Source organism: Sebastes umbrosus, chromosome 3 (genome assembly GCF_015220745.1).
Source record: "Sebastes umbrosus isolate fSebUmb1 chromosome 3, fSebUmb1.pri, whole genome shotgun sequence".
Taxonomy (NCBI): Eukaryota; Metazoa; Chordata; class Actinopteri; order Perciformes; family Sebastidae; genus Sebastes; species Sebastes umbrosus.
This window is the reverse complement of record NC_051271.1, coordinates 15,185,906-15,208,888: the sequence shown is the minus strand read 5'-3', so window position 1 is coordinate 15,208,888 and position 22,983 is coordinate 15,185,906. Positions and strand designations below refer to the sequence as shown.

Below are 22,983 nucleotides of genomic sequence, written 5' to 3'. Positions count from 1 at the left end.
GTAAACATTCTAAATGTGTCCCAGTTCGTTTCCTGTTACAGTGTATGTGAATAACATCAGCTGACAGGAAGTAAACATGGACCCAAGCACAATTCCGTTGAAACAGTGATCGCGACACGCCCCGAAGCCGTCATTCACTATAAACTGATCCCAGCAAGATCTGGTGGGTTTACCTCCTCGGCTGAACTATTTTCCTGGAGAACTCTGAATTTTCTGATGATCAACTGATCAATTAACTGACAAATTGTTTTCAGCTATGCATTATCATAAATCATCCTTGAAATAAATCATAATATTAAGGGCACACATTTTGGTTTTTGAGTGGAGTTTTATCACTTGAAATAAGTTTCTTTCACATTGCACATTTTAAAATCCTTATACCTATCACATAATCTATGTTAGCATCCGACTTTTCTGGTTTGCTCCATATAGCTGCCAGTCTGGAGTAGGTTTCCTGTTTCACACCCACCTGGCACACCGGTCTGCAGGGGTGAACAAAACAACACAAACACCTTGCAATACATTGTTATCCAGAACAATTGTGCTGTAATAAATGTTACCGAAGCTTAGAATGATCAGTGATTGTTACGGCTGCCCTCTCTTAGTCCACTTATCGGTCATTTTGGTCTTAGTCGACTAATATTTCTTTGGTTGATTAGTCGTTTTTTATGCTTTTTTTCATGCTGAATTACTTATTTCCAAGAATTCAATGAGCACATCTCTGGTAAACACAAGATTTAAAGCTTTTGTGTGAATCTTTGTGGAGAAACTCAGTTTTACAGATATGTCAATTAAATCAACTAATTGATTAGTCGACTAAGAGGACAGCCCTAGTGTTTGTTGATAGTGTGTCAGAGAGGTATATTTAAATTCTATTCAAAAGATTTGTGAAGTACCATTACACCTTAATGATAACAGACATGAATCATATTTTTTGGGTGCTATAAAGACATGAACAACATGCAAAACAGTGGGCCTATTTACAGTTCCTAGAGCCTTCCTGTGTATAAGTGGGTGAAGTCATCCTTATTTCTTCCTGTTTGAAAGTGTTTTACTCTGAATACAACATGAATATAAAAGATGTTCTCTCCCCAAAGAGGAACAATCTCTCTACAACATAATGTGCATGATAAAACCAATACATTTACATACCAGCACTATTACACAATAGAGACACTATACGGGTTAAACTCTTGACAAGCTGTGTGACAAAGTCTTCCTCATTACACACTCTAATTCCAGATGAGATTATTTTACAGCTAAAATGACCCCACTAATTTGGGACTAAGGGCTGTTAGGAGGGTTTGAAATCCGTTTTAAATGGACTTGAGGTTTGAAGAGGTTGTTGTCTTTCAAGAATGGATGAATGAAGTCCACACACTTACGTGAGAGGGACCATCGTCTTGAGGGTGCTACAAATATATAACACCTCTGAATTGATCAGCTCGTCTTGAGCGACCGCCGGTCCAAGTGGAATTCTTTTTATTGTGAGTGAGAGACGAGTGCTGCTATTTAAAGTTTTCTGCACTTTGGTGTAAAGAAGACAAGGCAGAGGAAGGTAAAAGGGTGACTGAAACGTCACAGCAGAGAAATGAGAGTTTTTGTTCGGGCTTCACGTTGTGTTGTGGGGGTTGTTACAAAATCCCATTTACATTTGTGCACCTGGTGCTAATATTTAGGATATATAGGATGTATTATGGAGCAATTATTCTCACCTAATTTTGGATCATGGCTTCTTATAACATCGTCATATTCAGAGGAGTGAACAATTTAAGCAAAGATTAATGTTCCCTCAACAGGCTGGTTTATTTGATTAATTAAAAGAGGCCAAAAACTAAACTAAAAAATGGGGAAAACTACGAATAACAGTGGGAAGGTGAAATAACACTATGCATACTATCTGCTTTTATCTTATCACACACACATACACAATCTCTCTGTCCTCTATTTGGTCTAATCCTGGTCATGCTCATCCTACAAGCCTTCCTAAACCCTGAAAATGGACTGTGAGCAAAGTTTACTTTGTGTAATTTATCCAATTTAGGGAAGTTAATCTGTGACGGGGCTGCGTGCACTGCTGCTTCTCAGTCCCAACATCACAGCCGAAGAATAAATAGAGTGACACTTCTGAACCCAGGAAACTACCAAACCGTAACAACAAAAGCAACGGCAACACTTTAACTCTTTGCTATTGTATGTTGTAGTACATTATTTTCATACAAATAGTGTCCTAAATGAGATGTAATGCTGTGTTGACTGTTATTAAAAAGTAAAGTATACAAAAGGTTTAATAAGGGAAACAAAGTGTCTTTAATGTAAGACATATAAGGTATATTTACCCTCTATATATTCTGAGGTGTTGGGCGTGGGTATGACCTCAAACTGGTTGAAGCAGGATTTGTCAGGGGACGATCTGTACAGAAACAGAATTTCACCAAAGGTATATGAATTAGTAAAGAAACCCAAAAGTGTTAGCTGTCAAATTCCCCATATGTAGTACAACCCGGTAACTAATATAGTAAACACTCACAAAGAGTCTAAAAGAGTCAAATACATCAAAGTTAGACCAACAGTAAATTAACAGTTACTTCAGTCACTCCTGTGTTCACTACTCCCTACAAAATAGACACACACATAGTCTAATCTATAAAATGCAACGCATTGCATTGTGGGATTGTTAGCAGAACGTAGTATACATGAACTATGAACACTACTTTTTCGTTCCATAGTGGAATTTTTCAGAGCGCTACATGGAGAATAAATCTCACACTCAGTCTCCCCTTTACAGACATGCCCACTTTATGATAATCACATGCAGTTTTTTGAATGCAGTATAAATGTGTTATTTTTTTGCCTATTCTAAAATGATATGTTTGAATATTTCTGCGTACTGGGGTCACTAAACAGTCTTGAATTACATAAATTGTGTATCACTGTAAAGCTGAGATTCTTGTGGAGCCAATGAAAACAATTATATTTACATGTGTGTTGATGTTAATCCCCATAAAAGCCACTTCACTGTAGTGAGACCATGTTTTTTAAATTTGACCTCACTGCATAAAATGACCCGTGGTGACCTCTAGGATAATCACAGCCTCATGAAACTTTACAGCCACAAACGAGAGACCTAGAGCATTCAGAGGATGGATGGCTTTCCTGGGTAGATTGATGATAAAGGGGTTTCTGAGCAGTTTCCAGAAAAGAAGTGCTCGCCATCCAATCACAGAAAAACGCAATTCTTGCAGAAATCTCAAAATGTCAAAAGCTTTTGATACCAAATCACAGCATGGCTTTTTCTGTGGTGTCTGAATGTGGTGTTTTGGAGAATTTTATTGATCATTTTTATCAATTCACGAGTCCAAATCTGTGTAACAAATGGTATCAACCCAAAAATGTATGGAGGTTTATGGTTTTTTACTTATGAGACATAATAGAGCATGGGGATGGACATGACATATTTCGATCATAATGTTCTAAACCCTTATACACTTTTACAATTAATTGCATCTCAAATTAATCTCCAGGTTCCCAGCTTTCACATGATGTAGACCACTTCTATGTGACATCTACTGTTGACCTGCTATCTCCCCTAAAAAAAACCTGTACCCCCCTAAAAAAGACGAAAACGGGTCTATTGTAGGTCTCAGAGCGTTAAGACAGTGGTTTCCAAGGTGGAGTCCGGGGGCCCCCAGGGGTCCTTGAGGGAGTTCCAGGGGGTCCCCAGCAAAAAGGGATAATAATTAATTTTCACTACAATTCCATCCATAAGCAACACAATGACAGAACGTATTGGTCATGGATTTCATACACTTTCTGTTATAAAACATACAAGTCAAAATCCTATTGATCGGGGGCCCTAGAACAAAATCTTATCAAATAGTCCTTGATGTGAAAAAGTTTGGAAACCCCTTATTTAAGACAGCCTCTGAATGAGAGTGTAGTGTAGTTTATGTACACTACAACTAACATGTCTATCCATAAAATAAGTGAATTAAAATAAGTTCTTTGTTGCTTGGATTAATATGTATTCTCACAGTTGTAAATTTGGAAAAGTCGTTGTTTGGTGTGCTGAAACCACGGCGGTACCACAGTGACCAATTTTGTTGTAAAGAAATATTCAGTAAAGTCATAAAACGGCCTATGATTTCAGATTTTCCAGTCATACTGGAGACTTACTGGTATGTTTAGACCAGCATACTCTCTGTGCCCTGCCTGACTGTGCACATTTTTGCTAGATATTTTCAGATGATAACCATACAAGGACATCTGTTGGTGAGTTGTCGTGTCACTCAGACGTGATCACAGTCAAACAGCAATAACTCCTCTCTCCAACCTCAGACTTCCTGCTCTTCATACTCCTCTTTCCACCTCAGCACCAGATCTGCTCTCATATTCCTCCCAGTCCCATGCACCCCTCTTTCTCATGAACCCCACTCCCTCAGCTTCTGTGTCTCTCACCCTCCACCCCCACTCCCGCCATGTCCATCCCTTCGTCCCCCACTGACTGTGTGTCTCCAGGTCTTCCTGATTGGTCATGGGGATTTCTCCCTGTTCTCCACAGCAGTGTGTTTATGTGTGTGTGTGATTGTCCACCTTGGCTGCTCTGCCATGGGCACTGCCCTGACTGCGGGTGAGAAACTTCAGCTGCATGATGCTGTTTTTACCCACAGACTCACACACACATGTGCTTTTCACTCAGCCTCTTTCACGTGAATGAAAACAGGCCAACAGCCAATAATGGCACCAAATAGAAGAGGGGAAACACTTAAATAATCTCCTTCCCCCTGGAGAGCTCTGTCTCTAAGTCTGCTCGGGGATACTCAGTGTGCATCCCAGCCTGTTGGATTTGAGGCGAGAGGATGGTATTAACGTTTTGACTTTAAACAGGAGACTCATGGGACCGAGCATTGTGAGGGAATAAACAGCCAACGTGATTTTCTTTCAGGAGGGAACTGAGCTTTTGTTGACACATAGCCCTGTTGTTCTGTGCTGGATAATGCTGCTTGTATTATTGTATCAGAAAAACATAGCAGAGTTTACGTAAATATACTAAAACACAAGTTTCTACATAACTACTGAGGTTTAGCGTAAATTATTTTGAAAAGGTAGGGCTGGCATTAGGGGTGTCGCTATATACCGATACTGACGATTTAAAAAATAAATATTGATATAATGTTAATAATACACATATGATAATATTGTGTAAATAATCCAGCGCCTCTTAAATCAATCTTTTTTACAGTTATGGTTACAGATTATCTCACCTCCCTACTCTCATATTTTGAGTGTAATTCAATGGCCAAAAAAATACTAAACACACAATAAACAAAGTTAAAGATGAATTTGACTGATAGCATTGTTTTATTTTATTTTTTCAAACTTTCTATACATATCGCGGTAATATTATTATATATTTTTTGTCAACAAATACAATGAAAACACCAAAAACCAGCAATGAGTTGATCACATATAAAGGATTATTTGTGTAGTCTATGTGCCATAGAGCACTGGTTCCCAACCCCCACTAGGGGTCACAAGGCCTTCTTGATTTTAATGGGTGTAAGACAACTTTTTTTTAAATATACAGTTGGCCTATATCTCAGCATTTCATTCATTTCTGTGATGTAAAGTTTGGATTATTATTTAAGATATAAACAAGATAAGAGAACGATGAAGACCTGAACACAAGCTTTATTCACATAGAGCCTTCCGTCTCTGCTAAACAACCTCGTCCTGCATTAAAAAAGTACACAGTTAAAACAACTAAAGAGCAAATAGAGCAATGACCCAGCGTCAGGGAGGAGAAAACCCTGAATTTGTCAAAAAGAAAAGCCTATTAAGTATGTATGATTGTTAAAAAATTAAAGAAAAACATTCAGAGAATTGTATTAAAAGTTCCTAAAAATAATAGGAAAACTCATCTCTGATGTAATATTCACATGAAATGATCTGCTCAAAATGAATCCAAATCACTCTTTTAACACAAACTTCCTGCAGTTATTGAGTTCACTATTTGGGTTAATTGTACAGTTCATTGTTCTGTACTGTTATTGTTATGCATTGAATATAATATGAAATATCCATAAAATACGTAATTTAGTCAGGGATCGTCACTTTACTCAATGATAGAAAAGGAAAAAGGTTGGGAACCACTGCCATAGAGCTCCACTGTTAGCTAAAAACTATTAAAAAAAAACACCAAGAGGTCACACTTTGCATTGGGTGACATGATCCTTCAATATGATGAACATGGTACATCGGCCATGTAGTTTATTTTCAGTCAGTCTCACATTCACCATCCTGCTGCCATAAATACTCACTAGAGCACCACATGTTTATTAATCCGCAGCGGAAAATAATCCCCACCAAATACACTATTTTCTCCTGTTTGAGTAATGTTTGCTAAAAAACTGCAGTGACCAGCTTTTTTGGGAAATTAATCAGCCTTTTCAAAAAGTGAAACTATCAATTTGTGAGCCATTCATAAACATTTATGTCTTCAGTAGTAACCAACAGGCTTAGTTAGACACACTAACACATTGTTGGTTTTGGTCTTTAGGATTTGTTGACTAACAGCTAACAGACATTCAAATAAACAAACAAGAAAAAAAAGAAAATTTGGAATAAACATTATAATGTATAATACACACATGCAAATATATATTTAACAGTAAGTAAATGTATGGTTCAAACTTTTATTGTAAGGCATTATACAAACCTGCATCAATGTAAATCTACTAAATGAACTAACCTCTCTGTATCTGAACACTATTATCTGTCTGAGTGTGTCTTATTTTTCACAATCATAACAAAATGACAGGTTTTCCAATTCATTGTTTGAATGAGTTTCTAGAAGAATGAAATCCTAACGGCCTGAATCTCATGCTGGAGTCAGAAGCAACCAGTGGTCCCATGCTGGTGAGTTTTGACCCTAATATCTTGTGGTGTTAACCCTCATAATCTCCATTATCTTTGAGTCTCTACTGGTCTAAGATCTAAGGTCTGAGACGGTAGGGGACCAGAGGAATAAAAAGATGCTCGTCACAGTTGCTTCTCAACAGATAAAATCAGAGACTGTATTGGTGTTGGAGCTGTGCGTAACGGCTTTGCGTATGTGCATGTTTATGTGTGTGGCGGAGGGGGGTCTAACTGTCTGACACCTGCAGCTCTTCATACTCAAAATGCAAATCCAAGCCCACACCCCCTCCACGACCCCTCCTTCAATCTCTGAGATCCGAGGTTACTGAGCAACGACTTTTGCAAATCTAGATCAGATTTAAATAACAGTATAAAAAGAGTTTCGACAGCGGTAAACAAGGAATTAAGGTTTTATTTCTGGACATATCATGAGAAGCTATTTTTCTGATATGTAGGACAACATCCTCTGCCAAGTCTCCTCCAACCATGCAAATGATTACTAGATATTTTTAGATGATATCTATAAATAAGCTGGTGAATTTTACAAAAAAAAAATGTTTTGGAAATAATTGATAAAAATGCTGATAAAAAAAACACCCTCAGTCTATAATCATACGACTGTGATGACAATCCAGAGAATTTGAAAAGTAGTTTAACTTCAAAATAAGATTGACAGAGGTGTAAATAATAACTGTAAACTTAAACAATGACCAGGCAGCTCAGGATGGAGATGCTTTAGAGGAGAAAGATGTGAAAGTATATGTGCTGTGAAACTGCAAAAAACGACGACTTCTGCACGCCAAAAAGCAGGTGCAAGCCCCTGCGTCAGCAAGCATCTGCCTAACTGAAGTGTTGGAGTGAATAAGATGCTGAATCCCTAACCAGCTCGGAGGTTGCAGCTGAGCCTGACCTCTGACCCGGCTGATGGGGGCTACTTAAGGATATTTCCCTGTGGGGGAACAAGTAAAGTGGTGCATTATTTGTATTGTTGTGAGTGGAGTGTGGAGTAAATGAGGAAAAGCACCTGTTTCACTGGGTACCACGTTAACACTCTATAGTGATGTTAGTGATGCCCTTTAATGTAACCAGGCTCTCTAGTGCCACCCACTGACTAGACAGCACAACACAGCAGCATGGAGACGGGAACGTAGAACCACAACCAAAGAAAGCTTCAGATAAACAGTTATCACAGTTCATTCTGTAAGTTTACATCAATGCACAAAAACACTATAGCTCAAACTGTATGAAGAGAAGTCTCAATGTTTTGTCCCCGTCCTGTCAGCAACAGTGTCTACAATCCCAGTTACATCTCATCTCCCTTGGAAAAAATAATCTATAAAAACAAACTAAAATTATTTCATAAGAATAAGTGATACAAGATTACTGATACAAGAGCAACCCCAGGAATGTAGGCCTACAGCTTTTAGGTAGGCCTATTAGTTTTTCTAGAACATAATTAGTCACAATGCTAGTGCTATTTATAATAATGATATTATTCATTCAACTTTTATTTGAATCTCAAGGTATTATTGAGGGCATGCCCTCATGTTCAATGATGTTCAGAGTACAATTAAATCAGAATAAATACACACAAGAACAACTAGAAAACAAACAAGCAGTCAACAACAGCGGAGTAATTTGTAATCATGGTTTAAAATGACCTATAGGTACAATTGTGTTAATTTTAATGCATGTTGTAAAATGTTTGTGCAGCACAAACACCAAAAGCATTTCCCCCCAAATTTAGTGTTTGCATGCAGCACTTCAAGAACTGTAGGACTAATTTAACAAGGACGTGATATATGAAGGCAAGTTGGGGCTTTATAAATAAATAGAAAACAAAGTTTTTTATTATTATTATTATTATCATTATTATTGAGGTTTTATCTGGTGTTACCAGTTTGAAACATCTTGAAACGTTGTAAGTTTGCTTATGAATCAACACAGTCAAGCAGCGCCACCAAGTGGTCATGAGGTGGCACTTACAGATCTGAAGAGAAGACTTCACTTATTTAATTGTATTTTAATTTTAGTTTGATTTAATAGGTCTTTGAGATATTAAGTTTCCTTTTTTGCTTGCTTTTTTTATGATTTTGAGACGTATTTTGTTTGTAAAGAGGGTGAATTTTGTAATGCTTGTTATTATAATATAGCATGTATTTGAAAGCCCATTGAAAGCCGTAAGTTTTGTAATTATACTATGAATGAAACAGTCTTGGATCCAACCACACTGTTGGACTAGAAGCTGTAGTATCTTATATCCAACGTGTCTTCAGCCAACCTGGCTTCATTTTGGATCATATTGCTTTGGATCAGGTTGCATGTTCATGTCAGATCTGCGTGCACATGGCACTTGTGATGTCCCACTTGTCAAGTCACTCAGAATGATATTTCCAGTACGATATTTCACAATAAAATTGACTCAAACTTATGTTGTTGCTTTTTGGAGGTACTTGAGGCAACTTATTTTGAAAGAGAATAGTCTTTTCCTCTCCTACATCAAGCTGACTTGACGTGGGTTTTTAACAGGTGCCAAATGTGAATGTGCAGCAAAACTGTCAGTGAGCTGAGAGGAAAAGACCAGTCTAAAATAAAATAAAATAAAAGCAGGTTTGTGAGAGATGATTCATCTGAATATTTTCTTTCCTTATTTTCCATTTAGTTCCTCATCCATCTGACCTCTGACCAGAATCAACAGGCTGTATTTCAACCTGAAGGGACATCATCACCCTTGGTTTTAATGAAAACATGCTTTCATTTGTTTATTTAGTTGCCTAAAAGCATGTTTATGTGCGAAACTAATAAGATAAAAGAAAGTCTCTGAGCGTGAGTAGCCTATCTGTATTTGTCAGGGTCACACCACACCTATGCTGTGAAACATTAAAACTGGTCTACTAGAATGACTGTAAAAAGTTCACCACAGTTGATCTCATTTAAGATAGACTACATAGAACTCCTGTTTTTATTTTAAGGCCTCTGGAAACTCAATAGACCCACAAATATATACTTGGAAACCAGATGAGCAAACTGGAGTTATCAGTACTTTACTATGATTACACTGTAAACAATTGCTGTTAATTTACAGCAGGATTTCAAAAGTATTAACCTGTTATTGCTAAAAACAGTGCTGTACTGTTAATACAAAAGAAAACCTGTTAAATTACGCTCATAGTCCGTTTTTTAACTGAACTATAATACATTCTTAAAAAACAGCACTTTACTGCTGATCAGCTGTCTAAAGTATCATCAGCAACAATTTCATGCAGTATTGTTTTAATTCTGGGACCTGATCTGCACATGTGAGGCCTGTACATTGTACATGATTGTAAAATCAGTGAATTAGCTTTATTGTTCTTCACTCACATGTTGTTCTGGTTTGCATTCTGTGCTTGTAGCCAGCTAGAGACAGACATTTGGGGAAAAGTGTCAACAAGTCTATTTTATAGCCTTTTTCCTAACAAGTGCCTTTAATTGTATTTAGTGTGACTATTCTTATGTCTGTAACCTGCTAAGTCTATTCATCTAGGTGAAAAATAATGTTTATTAAAATGTATGTAAAAAAATACAACCTAAATAGTGCATTAAAACAAATCAGTAAGATAATGTAAAAGAAAGGTGAAAAACAGCTATATAATGTATCTTTAAACAGTAAATTAACTGTAAAATACTGTATTTTTCAGTGACAATATAATAATGTTAATTTTACAGTAACATAAAGGCAACCCTGCTGCCATTTCTTTACCGTTATTTTACTGGGAAATTCTTAACAGTGTAGGATTTAGATTATATTCCTAATAAATCTACGTCTAATCAATAATCAAATGTTCTACTTTTTAACTCCGGATGGATTTGTGGGTTGTAAATAAACTTGGGATGCTGTTCATATATTTAATTTGGGATGTAAATGAATCTGTGATAGTTTATATATTATATTATATTATCATTCTATGATATATGAGTTAATCAAGGAGGAGTGAGAAAGGGGTAGGGAAATATAAGTTTTACTTCTACCTACTCCTTTTTTGGACACTTTTACTCTTTTTGTTATTATTTTGTATCTGTTTTTATTTATTTTATGTTCGAAATAAAGTCTTTCATTCATTCATTCAATGTCACAAATGGTGTCCTTTAAATGTCCCTGGCTTGGCCTTGTCTTTATTTCAGAAACATGGCGCACGTCTTGAACTTCAACCTCGGATATTTATTCAGCCTCGGTTCTCTGTTTGACAAAACTCAAATCCATCACTCAAACTTCTCGCGATATATTGCGCGGATATATAAGGAGAGATGAGGGAGCCTCGTTCACTTTGAGGGGCGTTGGTTTTCCTTGAGGACCTTTTGGAAGTGTCAGGGGTCTCATATCTGCACAAGACAGATCCAACCATGTCGGACGCGGTGATTAGTTTCATGAAGGACTTTTTGGCCGGCGGTATCGCCGCTGCCATCTCCAAAACAGCTGTCGCTCCCATCGAGAGAGTCAAGTTGTTGCTGCAGGTAAAATAACTGAACCACCTGTTTGCCAGAAGCATGGCCGCATGTTCATTGTTCTGTGCGTAAAGGTGTGCGTAAAAGTTGGGTTACTGATAAACCAAAACGCTAAAAATGTAAATCTGGAATAAGTTTTAATAGAAACAAAGTCCAACTGTGTAAGTTCATATGGTCTGGTGTGTAAAGCCAAGTGGCACTTGAGAGATCTTGGGTCAACGTGGTCCCGTCTAATGTGGTTTTACGCACTGGACTTTGCACTGTTGCTGCTATGATGGAGATGGTGACAAAGCCTCGTGTCAATTAAAATGGCCATGATAGTGGTTTGTGCGCCACTGATGCGTTTTATTAAGTTAATTATTACTCCCATATAACAGATGACTGCAGTAATATTTTGTGAAACTGAAATGCTAAATTTAACTTGAACTATGTAATCTAATACACAGCTGATTCTCAAGTGACAAGTGTGCGTATGTGTAGACATCTTAGGCCTACAACTACACACAGTAATGGTGTAAATGGTGACTAAAATTATGTAAATAGAAATTATTCAAATTAAAATGCGAAACAATTTTATTATATTGTCAATGTGATGGAAAATGAGACATGGAAAAGTTCATTGGCACAAAAGTTTTACAAGAGAATTAACCTCATTTTGAGATGTATTTTTGATGTACTTTTATGTACTTTGATTGTCTAAAATTATGTAAATAGAAGTTATTCAAATTAAAATACGAAACAATATATTATATTGTCACTGTGATGGAAAATGAGGTATGGCAAAGTTCAATGGCACAAAAGTTTTACAAGAGAATTAACCTCATTTTGAGATGTCTTTTTTTATGTGCTTTCATTGTCTTTAGGTCCAGCATGCCAGCAAACAGATCACTGTAGACATGCAGTACAAGGGAATCATGGACTGTGTGAAGAGGATCCCAAAAGAACAGGGCTTTCTGTCCTTCTGGAGAGGCAACCTGGCCAACGTGATCCGTTACTTCCCCACCCAAGCCCTCAACTTCGCCTTCAAAGACAAGTACAAGAAAATCTTCCTCGGTGGCGTGGATCAAAAAACACAATTCTGGCGCTACTTCGCTGGTAACCTCGCATCCGGAGGTGCCGCCGGTGCGACTTCGCTCTGCTTCGTCTACCCTCTCGACTTTGCCAGGACGAGGCTCGCTGCCGACATCGGAAAGGGCGCGACCGAGAGAGAGTTCAACGGTCTTGGACACTGCCTCTCCAAGATCTACAAAACCGATGGCCTCAGGGGTCTTTACCTCGGATTCAACGTGTCAGTGCAGGGCATCATCATCTACAGAGCGGCCTACTTTGGATGCTTCGACACAGCTAAAGGTGCGCACATGTGATCCACCTAACATGTATCATGTCTTTAACGTGTATTTCTTGAAGAGAGCGAGTGACTCAACTCCTCCCTCACACAGGTATGCTGCCAGATCCCAAGAACACGCACATCTTCGTGACCTGGATGATCGCCCAGACAGTCACCGCAGCTGCTGGCATCATCTCATACCCCTTCGACACCGTCAGGCGTCGTATGATGATGCAGTCTGGACGCAAAGGAGGTGAGCGTCACTCATGCTTGTGGATTAGTGGCCTGATGGTATTAGATTCCCTTGGCGCAACTGCGCATGTTACGCATGTATCCATGGGCGTTATGGCTCACTATCCCTGTCTCCATTTCCACAGCTGACATCATGTACTCGGGCACAATGGACTGCTGGAGGAAGATCATCAAGGACGAGGGAGGAAAAGCCTTCTTCAAGGGTGCCTGGTCCAACGTGATCAGAGGCATGGGTGGTGCCTTCGTGTTGGTGCTGTACGACGAGATCAAGAAGTACACATAATAAACTTTCTAATCTCCCAGTCTCCAAGGAAACCCTTCACTTTGTTTAAGTCTTAATTCTTGTGATAGATTGATAACAGCTTGTGGTGAATTACAATGTGGGCATGTACAGGTAGGTATACAGTACCTGACCTGGGTTAACATGCCTCCTCACAAATCTGTATATATCCCATCCACGACGCACATATAGTCTTACAGTGTGTTAAAGTCAAGCCGGTGTTTCACTGATGTTGTGATGATGCAGGAGATGACGTCACTACCTGTCACACGTCAGAGTCAGTTTGTAAAGCAGTTGCTGAGGCCCATGTGTTGTTATGTTGTGACCACTCTGACACATGTGTCCCACCTCACTCATTATTTTATTAACAATAAAGATTTATTAGTCTAATAGTGTACTATTTTGATGCACGTTCTGTTGTCATGGCAACCCGTCTTCTGCAGTTAAATACGCCTCCATCACAGCAGACCTTTTGACTTATAGTAGGACAAAAAAAATGTCTGTCACTAATGTCATTAACAATACTCAAGTGTCTCACTATGAGCCATGACAGTGTGACAGTGAGCCAGCATGCACAATACCAGGGAGCTGAAACTGAAGCAGCTAAATGGAATACAGCCATCATTCATTCATTCTTTTGAAAGTGACATCCAGTAACTACACCCTGATTGTGGCACTATTCTGTTCATACATGCAATTTCACAAATTTTGTTCTGACATCACCTGCATGTCTGTAAAGAACCTTTTTAATAATGTGCAAAATATTAAAAATCACGAGTATCACAGAAATATATATTGAGTGTGTACAACCACTCCTCTAACTAAGAAACCTATTGTTTGTATCAATTGTGGTATGTGCTCTATTGGTACAAGTAAGTTAACTCCTGGAACAGGCAGCTTTATTTTATAAGTAACAGAAAATACACAACACCAAATCACCAAATAATATTTCAAATAGTTTGTTTAATTCTTTAAAAACACATTTCTCTAGTGCATCATAAACTGTACAAATATGAGAAACAACCAAGTGCAGGTTTAATGGAAAAGTCACTCACTGAAACATTATATATACACATATGAGGGACGTTTCCATTAAGTATAGGACATATTTCTTACAAAAATACAGCTAGCTAACTGTCATGAAGAGTTACTGCGGTAAGAAGAAGAAGAAGCCACAAATGAACTATTCAAATGCATGACAATAGCTCGGAGCTCAGAGCACCATTTGCTATATTTCAGCTTCAAAGAGTGGAAAAATGTCCATCTTCTTTTTAATTGATAAGCACGACAACACATATCACTGAATAGTTGATTAAGTCAACTAAATGTATGATGAACCCATGCATGTAAATAAAGATGCTTGAAGCGTAGTACCTTGGAATTTTATAATGAATGGATACCAACTGATATCACTAAAGGTAAAATGCTAAAATGTGTTCTCAGCACCAGGCTGTTTCTTTTGACCTGGGTACGCGTGTTTTGCTGGAGTCAGTGTTGGTGGAAACTGCTCTGGAGCTGTGGAGGGCAGAACTGGCCGGCCTGGGATCTGCTGGTGTGAACGACAGAGAGATATTTTCTGATTACAGATTAACAGTTACATAATCAAATCAGAAACCGAATGTGCCTTTTGAATTTTTAGTCCAAATTTCTAGTGAGAAATTATATATAACTAACATTTAATATTTGAACATTTCAACCATAACAAACAGGTAAAGTACAGGTGAACACACACAAGCACAATGGTGTTTATCAGAGTTCATAAAGCAACTGGTTCCACTGCTGATAAAGTTTACAAAATTTGACAAAATATAATTAAAACAAATATAATTAAAACTCTTCAACCAGCAAATGACTTCAAATGAACATTAAAAAGGTTTAATATGACAAGGGGAACATCAGCAAATCAGTCATTACTGATGCATAAAATAATGGGTGATTCTTACCAGTATCAGTCATCCACAGCTGCTTTTTACTGTCTGAAAGTCTTCTTCTGTTAATTAGATCTCTGCAGCCATCTGAAAGGCCGCAGCTCAGACATGAGCGATTAAATCTGCAGCCTTCAATTTGAGAGGAGCAATCGCAGAGCAGTGCCACATGCTGATCCTCTTTGTTTACCTTGATTAAATCATCACATGTAAACAACAGCAGGCTACTACAAAATAACCGCACACACTTCTGCTGGTGTCAGACTGCTCAGTGAGCGTTGGGAGCACACAGGTGCTTTTTATGGTGAGCAGCTACCTCACAAGTGGGTTAAAGTGATAATCCACATACCCTGGCCCCCGTGGTTTAGTATGAAATACGCAAGTGTTTGAAGAGATGGCCATATTATGAGCAAAAAGGCACATCCTTGTTTATTAAACATCTTCTAATCTGTTTGGCTTGTATGAGCAGGTACTCAATCACCATGTTGTTATACTGTTTTTAGGATATATAACTAATTTTTAACAGCAGAAGCTGGCAGATCTAGACACAGGTTACGTACCTGAGGGTGTCTTGCTGGTAGACCTCTCTCTCTTGGTGGTGGTGGAGATGGAGACGGGGTATGAAGGAGCTCCCACGTGTCCAACCTGTCGGTGGTAGTCGTCTAGTTGTTCCGAGCGCTTCAGGCCAGATGTAGGCTTGACGGACTCCAGCCTCTTCAGGAAAGCCTGAAAGAAACACAATGACATATTTTACCTGGTAAGTCTAAACATACTGTAAATAAAGGCCAATTGTCTAAATCTATCAGATTAAACATGTGATCAGGATATCAGTCAGCCTCACCTTGGGAAGATGTGTTTCTTGGGGAAGTTATTCATCATTGTTAATGTGAAGGTGCTTCTTAATATATGCTCTTAAATCCCTCAGTGCCTCTGAGTGTGTAAAAAACAAAGTGCAGAAGGAGTTTTATGTGAATAATAGAGCTTTTTCTAGCATTTGATCCATTGAGCCATTTAATGTAAGTTGCCCACATTTGTTCTGGCTTTTGACCCAAAACATACAAAACACCATAAAACATTTATGAAAACTTTATATCTTTCACAAAATCAACAAATAATTTGACTCAGAGTCCCCATTTTACAGATCCCAATTCAATCATGAAAATAGAAACATATCTGGTACTTCACAGCAAACACAACCAAACAGCATGAGGCAAAACAGTGTAGGCAAGTGGCTGAATGTCATACATGCAGTCACACTCCCACATGCATGCTGTGCAGAAAATCCCTCAGTGAGCAAAAACTCCACATGAAGCAATGCAACTAGCAAAAAGCTCAACAGTCAAGTGTTTTTCTAAAGTCCACCAGAGGACCGGTCACCTACTGCAGTTCCAATATATGAATCATTTAAGAATTTATAATTTTTTAAAGGTTAACTGTGTAATTGACCAATTTTGAAGCTGTACTTGTGCAGGACAAACGGGGAGTCTCTCACATGTGTGATGTGTGGGGTGGATACACTCATCACACGGTAGATTCAATTACTTCACTCTAAGAATAGAGAAGGCGAAGAGCACCCCGACAACGTAGAGAGATGGACGCGAGAGAGAGAACAGTCTGTCCTGAAAATGACTGGAAAACATTCCCTGATAAAAATATCAATCAGCATTAGTTACAGACGTGAAAAAGAAAATAATGCAAGTTTTCTGTTTTCACTCGTCAGAGGAGACGTTGTAATTTCCTGAATCATTTTTAACGGCTGCTTTTTGTCAGCTTCTATCACAAAGAGGTCAAGCAGAAGTAATATATGGGGTGAGAGGTTAGAGCTGCAGAGGCTGAACGGTCTCATAATGTCACTCTGTGGTGCTGCTAGCCTGCCACCTGCTGCCATCTGTCCAAGTCCATCCGTGTCTGCTTTCAGGGGAGCCACTCTTAGTCTGACACTAACTCAACCCAACTAACTAGTATCCTTAAAGCAGCAGTGGGTAGAAATGGAGCAAATATGATTAAAAAGTTATTTTATAAAACGGTCACTATATTGTATCCTGACTGTAGTGTATGAGACAGGTAATCTGAAAAAAATCATGTGCCTCTGTGTCCTCCGGTGCTTCTAACGGCATCTGCATGATTTCACAGACCGGAGGAAAACAACCAATCAGAGCTGAGCTGGAGTTTGCCGTCCAGCTATAGATATTGACCCACAAACCTATAGCAAACTTTCTGTCATATTAGGGCTGGGTGATATGGCTAAAATCTTCTATCACGATATAGCATGGTAAAGCCTTTTTTTGTATACTCCTGTGTGAATTAAATACTTGACAAATGAAAAGTATTTTCTCATTTTCAGAACTTGGGTGCAGAATGAACATAACAGTTTTAAGTGAAATTATAGAGATAAAAGAAATTAATACAAGTCTAGCCTATATTGCGATAAAAAGGATATAGAAAATATATACTGTAGACATTTTTATATCGTTTTGACAATATAATATGCCCAGCCCTATGTCATATCCAACTTTATTTTAAAAGGCACTCAACAATGTATCTTGAAAAGCAAAAAGCAAATAAAAACTGAAGAATTAGAGTGAAAAGAATACCTACTGTATATTTAAACTAAGGTTTAGTGTTTATATTAAATTGAGTATCGATCCACACAGGAGGCAAAACTCACCAGGTTCTCCCTCTCGATGCGATGCTGTTCCCGTTGTCTGTTGAGTGCGCTGTGAGTGAGGCGGATATGAGGCGTCTTGCTGGCCATAGGGGTTTTCTTCCTCGATATACTTCCTGGTCTGGTCCCTGGAGAATGGCGCGACAGCTCCCGAAGAAGACGCTGGTTCTCATGATCTATGCGTCGGACCTCATCGTTGGTGAACGAGTAGTTCTTCCTGTTTCTACCTCCGGGATAGCAGAAGACCAGTTTGCTTCCAAGCTGACTCTCTGAATTGAAGGAGCCTGATTGGTGAAAAGGACATTTATTACAGTTTCTTAATCTGCCTTTTAAAAGAGAGTTACTGTGTTATATGCAATGTTTAAATGGTTATTTCACTCAAGAGTGAACCAAGTTGTTTGTTTATAGAAAAATAAAAAAAAACTTGAACTGTGTTTTAGCAAAGGAACCTTTTTAGTGGCAGTTTTTATTTGTTGAGTTTGGGACAGAGGACAAAGTTCTTTGTTTGCAATGTTATGTTATATGTAAGAAGTTACAATCTTGTCTGACAAATGTTTCACCACTGCAAAGGTATTTCTGGTATCTTATAAGTCCATGTGGATGAGGCACTTGTATGTGTACGACACAATACATATTTACATCAACATCTAATTATACTCTAATCTCAACTAGCAGTTAGAGTATAGATCACCAACCTTCACTAGGTTTATTTTTTCTGACTATCCTTCAAGTTGTTTTTTTTTGTAAAGTAATAAATACTTTAACTCTTCAGTCTTTGAAACTCCTTCACATCAAACTATTTGAGAAAGAATATTCCCTCTTTCTGTGAAACTGCTCAAAACTCATGTCCACACTAAGACCTTAACTTGTGATGAGCTGTCACAAGTAGATATTGCCTAATTTTAAGCATTAAAAAAAGGTTGGGAACATGGGGACATTACAGGAAGTATCCTAACTGCTTGTCCTATCTTAACTGAAGTTTCAAAGATAGGAAAAATACTATCTTCCTATTACAGAAACAAATTCCTAAACTCGTGGCTGTGTCAAAATATCAACGGCTCTCACTTGTCACTAGCTCGCTTGCTATCATGGTCAAAATTACGGCCGCTAAATTTGAGCTACAAGGAGTCTGAGGCACTAATTGTGTCAATGGAGGAGAGGAAATACCACCTTTTTAATTAAATAAATGTAAATATATGTAAAATGTTAAACCAATCATTATATTTCGGTGTTCATGTTATTCCCCATCTTCATTGTCATTGCCATACAGGCCTAACAACAGTGCTGCTGCTATTTTTGGCAGTTATTTTAAAGTTAGGACAACCTAACTTAGGATTCCTAACTTGGGAAATCCCTAAATTCTGTAATAACTAAATTCCTATCCTTCTTCTGTAATACCAAAAATCTTAAATGTCATCCTAAACTGAGTTATAGGATTTCAGGCTAAGGAAGTTTCTGTAATGAGGCCCCATCGGTTTAAAACAAAGAGTATAGTAAACATTACTGACAGATAAGAAAGGCACAAATTTACTCACACTCGTCTACATCCTGATCTGAGTCTTGATGCAAGACGCTGAGGCCACTGGAGGGCACACTCTCCTGCTGCTGCTGCCCTTTAAGGCTTCCCTCTTCGGCCTCTGTGTGGTTCAGGTCCAACGACTGGAGAGGGCTGATGTCAGGAGAGGAGAGGGGGCTCACATCTGTCACTGTATCCTCTGACTCCTCTGTACCGCCAACAGGCACATCCCGAGATCCTGCCCGGGTCCTACTCACTCCAGGGGACGAAGAAGGCTTGTTGGGCTGGGGAAGGGCGGGGGAATCCAAACTGCTTCTCCTATTGCTGCTGCTAAAGGAGCTCTCTGAGTCTGCGTCTACGCTGCTCTCCGTTGAAGTGGGGGATGGACTTCGGATGCACTTTACCAGTTTTTTAGGAGATTGTTTATTTCTCCCTTTTGTGTGTTTGGATGGCAATGCCTCTTCTTCAGACTCATTTGGACTCTGGCTGGACACATCCTTATAATATTCCTCCCCAACCTTATCCAAAAATGACATAAATCTTCCATTGGGCCTTTTAGACTGCAAATTAGAGTCTTCCTCACGATCACCGCTATTATTGATGACTTTATCTGATGTAACAGATGATACGCTGGAAGCCCTGCTCCTTCCTTCTTCTTCCTTTGATTGACAGTTTTTCTCTTCCATTTCTGCTCTGCTGCTACTGTTGTCGTCGACTGGCTTCAGGTGTTTTTTTGTCCCATCAGTCCTTGGGGACCAGCCACCTTTTGTATTTTCAGTCTGTTTTGTTTGTAGCCTCTCATGTGCTGCTACGTTCTCCTTTTCAGCCTTCGAGCCTTTCTCCATCTTTTCCCCTTCTTCTCTGCTGCTACCATCACTGTCGAAAAACGAATGATCCACTTCACCTTCTAGTTCATCGGGGTTGAACATGGTAGTCTTACCCAACACACAACCTGCAAAGTAGTGTTAAATTAGAGATGTTAGATTATTGCCATCGTGCCGGTGGTTTTTCATGTTTTAACCATTTTATTACAAATTACAATGTTTGAGACTTGTGGTCTCTTTGGGTGCGTAGCCCAGAAAGCAATCACGTCCTGTTCAGTATATTCACTTTAATGCCCTCAGACCGGCGCTACAAAGCACCCCCTAGGAATACAAATCGCTACTTGAAGTCCTTCATTCCTTCTGCTATCAGGCTGCTAAATGTTGATAGTAGCCTTTTTGAATCAATGCCTTATTTTGTTCTTAAACCACAATAGTCGGTTCACACCATGTTTGTTTTTCTTCACATGGCTGGTAAACCTATACATTCATTGAATGTAAAATGTAAGTGCAATGTATAAAAATATTTTTATTATTGTTTACTTATTTATTCTATTACTATGTGAATTTGTATTCTTCGCCTGGTCCTCCTGTGAGTCAGTATACACAGGTCCACACAAGGTGCCAGTACGCAGCTCTGCCCATGGACTGAGTTATTTATTTATTCACTTATCTATTGTCTCTGACATATTGGTGACTGCTGCTGTCTGTGTGTCTGTGAGTTTGTGTATGGTCTGGGTAGACTGTAAAACTGAATTGCCTAACTATGTTACTATATTTTATGACACTGTGGTGGCATCAGCCATTTTTTATGGAGTGGTCTGCTGGGGCAGCAGCATCTCGGCTGCGGATAGGAAGAGACTAAGACAGAGTGATCAGGAAGGCCGGCTCTGTCCTGGGATATACCCTTGACACAGCTGAGGTGGTGGGAGAGAGGAGAATGGTGGCTAAGCTGTCATCCATGATGGAGAATGACTCCCACCCCATGCAGGACACCATCTCAGCACTGGAGAGCTCCTTCAGCGACAGGCTGCTCCACCTAAAGTGTGTGAAGGAGCGCTATCGCAGGTCCTTCCTTCCTGCAGCTGTCAGACTCCACAACCAGCACTGCTCCCAGTAGACCACTTACAAACCAAAAACTGATAATAACCTGATATTTGCAGGTGGAATTTTATTTCATTCTCACTATGCAATATCATTTTCCACTTGTGCAATTTTGTTAATAGTCTGTTTATTGTCAATACTGTATATACTGCTCCTATTTTTATACTTCCTTCTATTTAAATGGTTCATATTTTGTTACACTTTGTTTAGCTCTTTTTTTTTTTTTTTTTAACTGTGTAAGCTGATTCATCTTGTTTTTTTGCACTATCCCCTTTGCTGCTGTATACTGCAAATGTCCCCACTGCGGGACTAATAAAGGAATATCTTATCTTATGCTGCTGTGTTTAAGAGATTTAATGCATTTTTTAAACCACTCCACTGCATCCATTGGGTTTCATTTAGTTCCATACAACATAAAAATCACTCTAAGCTTAAGTTAGATAGTGTAATCCATCCAAAAAAAGGAGGACAGTCTGCAGGACAGATACTAATGCACACAGTGCACTTTCATAGACTAAGCTACTGGAGTTACCCTGCACTATACTCAGTTTTAACAGTTTTCTTCATCTCCTTGTATTTTTATATCTGGTATATTTTGTACTTTGCAATACTAACTTTTTTATTGCCTTTTTACTAACATGTTTTGCAACATTGCAACTGTGATGCTGGAAACTTGAATTTCCCTCGGGATCAATAAAGTTACTATCTATCTATCTATCTATCTATCTATCTATTGCACATGATTTGTTGTTAATGACCTAAAACCTGTAAACACATTAGCATAGTCCTTCCATGGAGTGTTTTTATTCACAAGGTTTTCAATAACAACATTTACAATCAAATTTAGTGTGCCATTTGGACAGACAAGCTATGGTAACAGTACTAAAGACACCCAATAAACCATGAAAGCCACGTGTTTTCAACCTGGAACACATGACGTTAGTTACCGTTACTCAGCTTGATAGCTAATTCAAAGTATGCTAGCTAACTTATTCCAACTACGTATAGTTGAGCTAGCTAGCTACCTTTAGATGTATGACAACAACGACATCTTACCTGGCAAAGGGTCGCCCGATAAACAGTGTTTCACGTTACAGTTGCATTTAGCTCTTCTTTAGAGACGATGTTCCGTTGAGAAGACGAATAAATGAAACGCAGAGCTGCATTTAAAAACAATCCTCGTTAGCGGGCAACAACAACATCCACCAGCTGGCTGCTGTCGGCATGGTGCCTGGTAACTAGGCAACGTCACTTCCTGGCAACGGTTGCTCTGGTGCAGCGCTCTCTCTGCAGTAGTCTCGTGCGTCAACAAACGTTACAGAAATATTTATATTGATTGTATTATACAATATACACAACAATATATACACAACAATATATTTTGTTGTTTATATATGAATTTCATTCATTATTTTTATTTTTAGTAATTCTTTATATATATATATATATGTGTATATATATAATATAAATATATGCTGTATACAGTATATAAATAAATACATATAAATAAATTTACATAATATAAAATATATATGTAAATATATATATATGTAAATATATATATTTATATACAGTATATTCACACACACATATACTGTATACAGTATATATATGTACTGCGTGTGTATATATATATATATATATATATATATATTTATATTTTTATATTTATAAATATAAATATGTGGTT

At 38.4% G+C, this 22,983-nt stretch overlaps 2 protein-coding genes across 6 annotated transcripts; one reads left to right on the top strand and one right to left on the bottom strand.

Annotated features, from left to right (window-relative positions):
- Positions 1-381: 381 nt before the first annotated feature.
- Positions 382-22,563, bottom strand: cfap97 (cilia and flagella associated protein 97). Of its 5 annotated transcripts, XR_005206345.1 has the most exons (7): positions 22,350-22,563; positions 19,388-20,320; positions 17,856-18,136; positions 15,748-15,913; positions 2,340-2,413; positions 985-1,036; positions 382-482 (listed from the first exon to the last, which is right to left on the bottom strand). XR_005206345.1 is itself a non-coding variant. In XM_037765453.1 (5 exons), exons 2-5 carry the CDS (start codon positions 20,295-20,297, stop codon positions 2,343-2,345), a joined length of 1,428 nt encoding a protein of 475 aa, XP_037621381.1. In that variant the 5' UTR covers positions 20,298-20,320; positions 22,350-22,563; the 3' UTR covers positions 2,339-2,342. The 5 variants fall into 5 exon arrangements, 3 of the variants coding, with proteins under 3 accessions (XP_037621381.1, XP_037621379.1, XP_037621380.1); XM_037765453.1 differs by lacking the exons at positions 382-482; positions 985-1,036 and having other exon boundaries at positions 2,339-2,413; XM_037765451.1 differs by lacking the exons at positions 382-482; positions 985-1,036; positions 2,340-2,413 and adding an exon at positions 14,206-14,811.
- Positions 11,215-13,659, top strand: slc25a4 (solute carrier family 25 member 4). Its single transcript, XM_037765474.1, has 4 exons — positions 11,215-11,412; positions 12,267-12,753; positions 12,843-12,983; positions 13,108-13,659. Exons 1-4 carry the CDS (start codon positions 11,302-11,304, stop codon positions 13,263-13,265), a joined length of 897 nt encoding a protein of 298 aa, XP_037621402.1. The 5' UTR covers positions 11,215-11,301; the 3' UTR covers positions 13,266-13,659.
- Positions 22,564-22,983: the final 420 nt, after the last annotated feature.